Consider the following 9,057-nt stretch of genomic DNA (forward strand, 5'->3'; position numbering starts at 1 on the left):
AATTCACATGTTTTTCTATAAGCGAGGGTGAAACTAATATCCTAATCGCGATATGGAGCAACAAAAAATGAGTATACACATTCGGAGCTAATATCCCGTACATTACTACCGGGCCGGTATATAAGAGAAATTGGCGAAACTCGGTCGCTTTAAAAGTTGAATATTCTTCTATTGGCCTCGGGCGTCTAGAAAAATCAGATGGACAGTACTTATCGAGTACTGCCATTCGCGCGGAGATGATAAAATCATTTTTATTTATCATCTTTAAAATATAAGTGTATTCAATTAGTTGAAATTGAACTGTAAAGAAAATTGTACGGCAATGCAAATTTTAGATTATGTCTCTTGCAATCGATGCAGACAATTTTTATTTCGCATAAAGATCCGCAGTCTAGGAAAAATAACAAATGTGAGAAATAAATAAAATTTGTATTTTTTTTTTCGCCAATTTCTCTTATATACCGGCCCGGTAGTAATGTACGGGATATTAGCTCCGAATGTGTATACTCATTTTTTGTTGCTCCATATCGCGATTAGGATATTAGTTTCACCCTCGCTTATAGAAAAACATGTGAATTTTGCAAAAGCGGCATTGGAATTGTTTGTTTCACCTGTAAAACGATATTCGGCATGCGGTACATCAGTGCGACAGTGCTGCCACAAAGGCACATTCGGCCGATTCGTGCCGACCTGATGCCGACCTCATGCCCATGTCCAAACCCTGGTCCTACGGTCGTCCAAAATTAAGCCAATCGGGACTTGAGCACCTCCGAGCGTAGATTGGACAATGATTTGCCGATCTGTGCCCTAGGCACGGCTTGCCCAAGGCACGCCTGGTTAGCTGGGTATATATATTGTAGAGAAAGAACACAATTATTATATATTTATATATTATATATTATGTGTTGATTATGTGTACATATTCAATTTTCTTTCCCTCTATAACTTTAGCTTTGTTGCACTGCGACTTCTCAACAGACTATAGTACTTTGTCCACATCCGTTATCTGGTAGATGAAGTAATCTTGGAATAAGGTGGCAACGTTATGTAGTTTACTAGCTGACCGTTCTATTTCGATAGAGTCCGCTATCGTACCAGAGCATTTTCCACAGAGTCGGTAATTCAGAACAATAGACAGAAAAATGCATTTCTTGCATGAATGCTGTGAATGTCTGTATATAGTCTGTATGGGTATGTGTCCGTGTAAAGCTCGTTTCCCACACAGACGCAGCAGTTCACAGTCGCAAGTTTGAAGTGGTTTGGAGTTTGTGTCGTCAGCGTCAACACATAGTATTTGTACTTCGTGGTACGTGTATCGTGTATCTCGTTCGTAGTTCTTAGTTCGTAGTGGGTTGGGTTTCCTCTCTTTTTGCTCCAATAAGAGAAAAGAGACGGAGAATGAGTTACCAGCGAGATTTTACCGTGGATACTGGATACAGATGTCAGCTCGAAGTCGCCAATACCGTGAATCAGTGTGTATAAATACAAGTAGGAGTCACATATGCGTCAGCAACAGGTTGTTGAGTCGCGAGTACACGTTCCAGCCGTTCGTGTTTCCAATGTAAGTTCAAGCAAACAAAACCAAACGTTTCGCGAACGAGAACGACAATTTATTTGTTACGAATCGAACATGGTTTCCGTCGTATTTAGGTCGTCTCGTCGATAGTCTTGGTCACGTCACGACAGGTACTCAGTGCTACTCGAAGGCAGCTGTTCACCGTTGGCGCGTTAGTTGGCGACCTGCTTATTCTCAGCGCGTAAATTTGTCCGTTTGTAGAAACGATCGCAATGACATCGAAGAATCGACATCTAAATGCTGTACATATCTTTGTGCGCGCGTGCTTTCGTGTTTTCGTGCATTCGTAGATACGTCGTGCATTTTGCGTACGTACGCGTATACGCGCTTCGAAAACTATTTAGTTCGAAATTCATTTTGAAAACGAAACGATCGACGAGACTTTCTTATTGACGCGTTTACGTATGTTTCTTGAGAAATCTTTCGCTGGTCTCTTCTTGCAGGACAATCAACTTTGTTTATCGAGAGGTTAGGGTACACGGTGTTATCTACCTACATATACATAGATAGGCCCGCTACACTCATCCGTTGTTTTAACTTGCGGCGACCGTGCAAATAAAAATACATATTGGGTTGGCAAGAAAGTAATTTCAGTATTTTAAGGTGAAATAAAACCGAATTTCTTTACTCAAGCGATGAACTTTAATCAATAAAATATTTTCTTATTTATTCTTTTTGGCAAAAGATTGCTTGAATAAAAAACTTGGGCTTTATTTCACCTTACAATGCCGAAATTACTTTATTGCCAACCCAATACATACTATGGATTCAATCAGGCACTGCACATTTGTTTGAACCGTAGTTACGGCTCCGCACGTCCATGTTGTATACAATATTTACCGCAATTTCCTTCACATTTCCGCAAGTTAGAAAAACGGATGTGTGCAGCAGCTAATATTCGTTGCATCGGTCTTTTTGTCACGATTCGCGATTGTAGCGTACCGATTGTTTCTCGAATCAGATTCGATTTCTTTTTCACTTGGAACGCGCATTGCCGATATTAGCTCGAGGCTTGAGGCGACACGAATGTTAATTCGAGTTCTGACCTACTTTAGAAAGCGGATTATGAAAATCCGACGAACGTCGATGTCTCTTGGTCAATTGTAGGATCGATCGAGCGAACACGTTTATTTCGGATGAGACTGAATTTTTTCAATTTCAGGCACCTACGAATGGCTGGTCGATACCATAGAGAAGTCAAGGTAGACAATATCCGGATGATCGAAGAAAAAGTAGACCCCATGGAAAGGGCACATGGAACTACCTACATGGAAGGGGACGATCGCCTTCTGGATTATTGGGAGGAGTATCAGGAAATGATAGAAGAAACGAAATTATTGGACGATTATTTGGAGGAGGAATGTCCGCGCAGCTACGACGGTAATGTTCGATTTTACCGCGATATCGAGAGATCGTTTCGACGAACGCACAGTGTTGCAAAACTCATAACGTAATTCCGTAAAATATAGATACTAGTCGTATGAAGTAATATCTAGACTGTAAGAATATTAACATTTCTCTGTCTGTAAAACTTCCAAAGTCTTTTTGTCGACAGAACTGTGTAAGCATTTTGAATTAATATTTTCCTACATTTTATAATGTAAAACCGTAATGGCTCTTATATCTAGTTAATATCAATCGATATTTGTAAACTAGCTAACGGCGAAATTACGTTTTATTGTCTTATAAAGGTCATGTATGCAATATTCAACAAGCTCAAAGTAGACAATAAACGCCAATAAACGGAAATTTTTGTTGGTAGCATTAGAGCAGACTTGGAACTTTCTCGTCATGTAAATTTTAAAATTCGGAAATGTGCGGAAATTAACAATATTTATATCTTTAGTGAATGAATTTTTGGAAGTTTGGAGAAATTTTCGGAAAGACAATCATCGTCATGGATTGCATAAGAGAAATCGTGTATAGATACGTTATGTGAAGAAGCATTTCTGCTAGATTTTTCAATCTATATGGGTTAATATTCCCAGTATCTGCACACTTTGTATTAGTAGTCATAAAGAAGGTTTTGTTCAGCTACCACCTCGAATCGCATCACTGTGGAACCGTTCAAAAACAAATACATATCGGTGTTTTCAGATGGAGAGGAAGAAGCGGAGTGGTTGCATACAGCTGGATTGGGACAGTTGACCGAAGCATGGAAAGTCGGGAAAGAAGTGCCACCGGAAGAGTTGGGTGCCGTGCTGCGACCATTGTCACGGGCTCAGGCAGAGGCGGTGAAACGGCGAGTGAAGTCCTTGAATCGCACGGTGAAGCAGCGTTTCAATCAACGGCAACGCGTACGCAAGCCCGACATCAGAGACGTGTTTAAAGACGTAGAGGTATGAGGGATAGCGGAGAAGTATGGCGAATCTGAGTGAACGGGATCCGAGCAACCGTGCTAATTGGTTTTTCGTTGACACGTTAGGCGTCGAGCACGGGAACCAGGTCCCGCAGCGCTACGCCCGACTCCCTGGATTCCGTGGCAGACGCGACACCGGAGAACGCCTCGCCTCCGTCACCTTCCGCGGGTGTCGCCACCGTTATCGAGACGCCTCGTCCGAGGTAGGTACAATCAGGTCCGATGTCCGCGTTAGTTCGGATAAGCGCATAGACGAATAAACGCGACACCAACCCCTGTTCAGTCTCTCCATCGCCACCGAGTAATCTCGCCGCGTTTCTTTCCGATCGAGAAGCGTCACCGTGCCGAACTTCGTGTCGGTGTTTCAACACCGGCCGCCTCACGAAGCCAAGGAGACGGTACGAAGAACTCCGAGTGCACCGTCGACCACGGTGCCGGGAGCGCCAGCGGCTACGATTTCGCTGCCCGTTCAAGAAATATTCAGACGCGCCGGGAACTGGCTGCGAGGAGACGTCGCGACCGATTCAGGTATTCCGAAATATCGTAATCGTAATCGTTAGACTGCGAATGTTTATGCAAAATAAAAATTGTCTGCATCGATTGGAAGAAATAGAAACTAAATTGAACGTTATTTCTTTCCTCAATGATTTTAATAGAGGAGAAATCATAATTTTCAATTTCATCTTCTCAATTTTGCTATAAATGCATAAAGACCCGCAGTCTAGTAATTGTTATCGTTACCGTTACCGTATCGGTGATTGTACCCGTTACAACCGGCGACATCGTTCGTTTGCAGAGGGTATTCAATTGACGGGCTATCACAGGCTGGGTACGATACACGTGTCGAGGCCAACTGCGCAGAGACGGAGCGGCAGCGATCCCGATGAAATAGCGAGCGCGATTGATCGAGCTCCGAAAGAGTCCCCGGCGAAGATCGGCATTTCTCCAGACGATTCGACGTTGAGGTAAATACGCTCACCGACAAACGTTGCTAGAATTTTCAAACGTATTCGGTGTATCGTCGTTGCGGTACGTTTCAGGAGAAATAGTGGCGGCCACGCTACGGTCACCCGAAGCCACAGCAGTCTCTACGGGTTAAATAGACCGGCGGACGAGGGTCTGATAACGCGTCCCCTGAGTCGCACGTCCTCCCACGGTCACTTGAGTTTCGAGGAAATGTGCAGGGCAAACGAGGTAAAGTCGCAAGTTTGGATCGGAAACGCGGAAACGTTCACGGCCGATGACATACAGAGACGGCTAGGGATCGAGACGTTGTCGCAACGAGATCTCACCAGACTGCAGCCGTTGTTGTGGCTCGAATTGACCGCCGTCTTCGACAAGTATAATCTGCCGTTGCAGAAACGCAAACCGAACAAGCGTCGAACGAAAGGTGCGCATCGACGATCGGAAATCATCGAACGAAAGAACGAACGATTAACCGGTTACTATGTTCCTAGCTGGAAATTTGTTCGGCGTGTCGTTGTCCACTCTGCTGCTTCGAGACAGCCAATTGACGTCCGAGGAGAGCAATATTCCGTTGGTGTTTCAAAAAGTTCTTACCGAGTTAATGAATCGTGGAGTAAGGGAAGAGGGAATTCTTCGCGTCGGAGGACACAAACAAAAAGTACGAGATTTTAAGCAATTGTTGAAACTATAGATACTTCACGCGCGAATCCGACTCGTTCGACTAGACTAAACTGTGATCGTCGTTGTGTTCAGGTAGAGTCGATATGTATGCAATTGGAAACGGATTTCTATTGTAAATCGAATGAGATGGACAAATTGTTCGAGCGCACGTCGTGCCACGATCTGGCGGCGGTTTTGAAAAAGCTGCTGCGCGATTTGCCGCAGCCTCTGCTCACCGTCGAGTTAATCGACGCGTTCTACCAAAGTCACGGTAAGTTACCGCGAGCCGTCCGTATCGTGCGTTCGCCTTATCGATATCGGAGGAAATCGTTCGAGAAAACGCGCGCGATTCACTCGCCGTCTATCGTTTCAAATACGTACATGTGCATTCTTTTCTGCGTCCAGGAGTGAGCGACCGGCGGGAGTTGTCGCACGCTTTGAACCTGCTGGTGCTGCTCTTACCGATAGAACACCGTTGTACCTTGAAAGCGCTAGCGAGTTTCTTGAAGCTGGTCGTCGAGAATCAAACGTTGAACAAAATGTCGATCCACAACGTGGCGATGATCGTTGCACCGTCGCTGTTTCCGCCGCGGTACGTTCATCCTCGCGATCGTACCGATTTAACGGCCCAGGTTAACATGGCCGCCATATGTTGCCGAGTGACGGAAGCTTTTCTCAGCAACGCGGAAAAACTGTGGTACGTACCGAACGATCTTACGAATCAGTTGCACAGGCAGTCCGTGGAAGAACGGTATCGCAAGTACAAGAAAAAGTATTCCTAATGCTCTTTGGCGATCTCGAGGATCGATCGCGATTTTCGAAACGCATAGATCTTTAAGGTGCTTCGGGTGAGACGCCACGCGAGGCGGACACCGTGATTACCTCCACGCGCGATCTCGATCTCGATCTCGTTCTAGAGCTGGCCGATCGAATCGTAGAAACTCGCGCCAACATTCGCATTTTAATTTCAACGACGAAGAGAAATCGACTCCGGTATCGTCGTATCGTTTCGTTTCGTTTCGGCGTACGAGCGTACAAGTATTCTAATTTATTGGTATTCCTTCTCGCGAGAAATCTACGGGAGTATCGCATTACGCGTTTAACGCTCCTTTTCTCTCCGTTTTTAACAATTTCTGTACACGTTGCCGCGATCATGCTCGTATAGATCGCGAAAAGCACGAGGGAATCGAACGCGGAAGCTCGCAAGATTCTTGCGACGGTTTCTTTCAAGCCACGTTATCCTCGTGTTCTCTGATGCGCCATATTATTTTAAGAAATTGTACATATCGTATTTCATAAAATTGTTACATTTGCCTCATTAAAGTGCCAAAGAAAATACAAACGAACGTAAACCTTTTCTCGTTGTTCCAGTCTGTTGCGCGTGTTTGTGTTTGCGTATGTGTACGTGTGCGCGTGTGTGTACGTGTGCGTGTGTACGCGTACGTTCGTCACAGAGAATCGAAGATTTCTCTATTAGAACGATCGAACTCGCGACTCGACCAAAGCCATTCGCAAACGACGGAGGACGGACGCGAAGAAACTCGAGAGTTGGAAGGAAACCGATTGTTCAAGGGTAAATGGAGGTGTAAGTTTAGGGGCTACCTTACCGTGACTAGATATTTCGTCTCGCGATACATACTGAATTTGAATAAGCGAGATGAGACGGAATGGGAAAGGACGCGACGGGACGAGACAGTCAGCGCACAGACTCGATCACCCTTTCGAGATCGGCGTCTCCGATGATGGGGGCGAAAAGCTCGCCGGCTAAATCCCGGGGACAACAAGCCGTCAGAACAGGCAAGATCAGCATGATCCTGGCCAACCTGGAGGAGCGCGGCTCGGTTTGTTCGTCCAGATGTCGAACGAGAGCTTCCACCGCCGTGTCCGTCGCTCGGGTCGCCAGACGATTGCCGGTTGCGGTTTCGGCGATCTCTACATTTCGCGAAGAAAAAGAACAAGAGCTTGAGAACCGGAACATCCGCGAGAAAACACCGGCAAGGTAGGGAAAAGTGAGTGAGAAAAGGAAGGGAGAGAGGGAAGAAGGCAGACTGGTAAGTAAGTTGAAATTTGTGCAATTTTACCGGGCCGACAGAGAACCAAAGTTTCCAATATCGAGATTTCGATCGAATCGAGCCGCAACTTGGTGACCGAGGATCGAGCGGTGGCCAGAGGGTCGTACGCGGAGACGGCTCGGTTTCGAAAGGCCGAAAGGTCGATCGGCCAAGTCGCAGCTCGGAGAGCGAACGCCGCTGCCCATCCTCTCCGTAGAATCCTGTTCTGTTCAGTGGGCTCGAGTGTCGAAAACTCTCGATGTCTGCGGGCGGCTCGCACTGTCGCTAGAAATATTTCCGCGGCGATCTCGTATCGCATGGTCGCGGTCGGCCCTGTAACCAACAGAGCGACCGGCGGGTCAGCGAGTGGTAGCGTGGCCGTCGACGCGATCGGATTCGGATTCGAATTCGATCTCGATCTCGGTCTCGAGATAAACCCAATTACCCGTTGCGAAAATCCTCGTTGCTCGAACAGGATGCGAGATCGAGGAGTAGGGAAAGACGCTGCTGTTGCCGAGGACCGTCGGAAGATGAGACCTCGAGAAACACGACGCCGCAAGACGGTCGATCGTCGGTGATCTCCACGAGACGTTCGCGTTGGCTTCGACGATCGATGCCTTGTTACGGGCGCGTGGTCCTCGTTCTTCTTGAACGGCTACGAAAAACGAAAATTTTCCCTTGTTCCGTGATTTCGATCGACGCGTTTTGCGATCAAGAGGGCAGGGGACAAGACGCGACACGTTAGCGAAGTACGGGAGAAAGGAGGGTGGTGAATCGACGGGGTATTGTTTGCATCTCGTTACGGCTTGATGGGGCTGGTTAGACTCGGCTGGCCGGTGATCAGAGAAGCGCGCGCGATCTTTTCGATTGGGAAGCTTCGAGGGGTGTCGATTGCGATTTCGACGTATGGTTTCGATCGAGAATCTTGCTGGGAGCAGAATGGAAAATGTCGGAAAACCACGGACTCGAGAAAATCGACGCGATTTCTTACCTGCTGCGTTCATGCCGACGGCGAAACACTTGTGCAGGCGGCAGTGCGGACACCAATTGCGTCTCGCTTTGTCGACGGTGCAGGTTCCGGTGCCTGCTGTAACGTGAACCGAAGATTCAAGAAGCGTCGCAACTCGAGTCGGATCGAATAGAATCGCGAGACGAATAGTAGCAGGGATCCGAACCTATGCAGGTGAAGAGCGCGCCGCGACGCACCGATCTCTTGAAGAAGCACGAGCACCCGTCGCAACAATAAACGCCGTAATGCTTGCCGTAGGAGCGGTCTCCGCAGATTTTGCAGATCACCGGAGTGGGCAGCGTTCTTCCTGTTTCGACGTGAAGAATCGTTCGGAAAACGTTCCAGTCTCGTCGACGAGATAGGCCTTGCGGCCGCTCGAGCGTAAACGCGTATTCGAGTATCTTACGGGACAACCACTTACCCATATTTTCGGTCG

The 9,057-nt window shown here is 46.9% G+C and overlaps 2 protein-coding genes across 7 annotated transcripts; one reads left to right on the plus strand and one right to left on the minus strand.

Moving 5' to 3' along the window:
- The first annotated feature begins 1,190 nt into the window (after window positions 1–1,190).
- Window positions 1,191–6,903, plus strand: Conu (Rho GTPase-activating protein conundrum). Of its 5 annotated transcripts, none has more exons than XM_076426006.1 (10): window positions 1,191–1,306; window positions 2,739–2,956; window positions 3,674–3,915; window positions 4,002–4,138; window positions 4,270–4,463; window positions 4,732–4,900; window positions 4,976–5,325; window positions 5,393–5,559; window positions 5,655–5,832; window positions 5,967–6,903. In XM_076426006.1, the coding sequence occupies exons 2-10, from the start codon at window positions 2,749–2,751 to the stop codon at window positions 6,341–6,343; spliced, it is 2,022 nt and encodes a 673-aa protein (XP_076282121.1). In that variant the 5' UTR covers window positions 1,191–1,306; window positions 2,739–2,748; the 3' UTR covers window positions 6,344–6,903. The 5 variants fall into 5 exon arrangements, with proteins under 5 accessions (XP_076282121.1, XP_076282118.1, XP_076282122.1 ...); XM_076426003.1 differs by lacking the exon at window positions 1,191–1,306 and adding an exon at window positions 1,426–1,561; XM_076426007.1 differs by lacking the exon at window positions 1,191–1,306 and adding an exon at window positions 1,670–1,686.
- Window positions 6,904–7,257: 354 nt separating this feature from the next.
- On the minus strand, window positions 7,258–9,046 carry Hr83 (nuclear hormone receptor 83). 2 transcript variants are annotated; one of them, XM_076426012.1, is made up of 5 exons: window positions 8,788–9,046; window positions 8,604–8,699; window positions 8,058–8,267; window positions 7,643–7,945; window positions 7,258–7,493 (listed from the first exon to the last, which is right to left on the minus strand). In XM_076426012.1, the coding sequence occupies exons 1-5, from the start codon at window positions 9,044–9,046 to the stop codon at window positions 7,258–7,260; spliced, it is 1,104 nt and encodes a 367-aa protein (XP_076282127.1). The 2 variants fall into 2 exon arrangements, with proteins under 2 accessions (XP_076282127.1, XP_076282126.1); XM_076426011.1 differs by having other exon boundaries at window positions 8,058–8,699.
- Between the last annotated feature and the right edge of the window lie 11 nt (window positions 9,047–9,057).

The sequence above is a fragment of the Lasioglossum baleicum genome, chromosome 6 (assembly GCF_051020765.1).
Source record: "Lasioglossum baleicum chromosome 6, iyLasBale1, whole genome shotgun sequence".
Classification (NCBI taxonomy): domain Eukaryota; kingdom Metazoa; phylum Arthropoda; class Insecta; order Hymenoptera; family Halictidae; genus Lasioglossum; species Lasioglossum baleicum.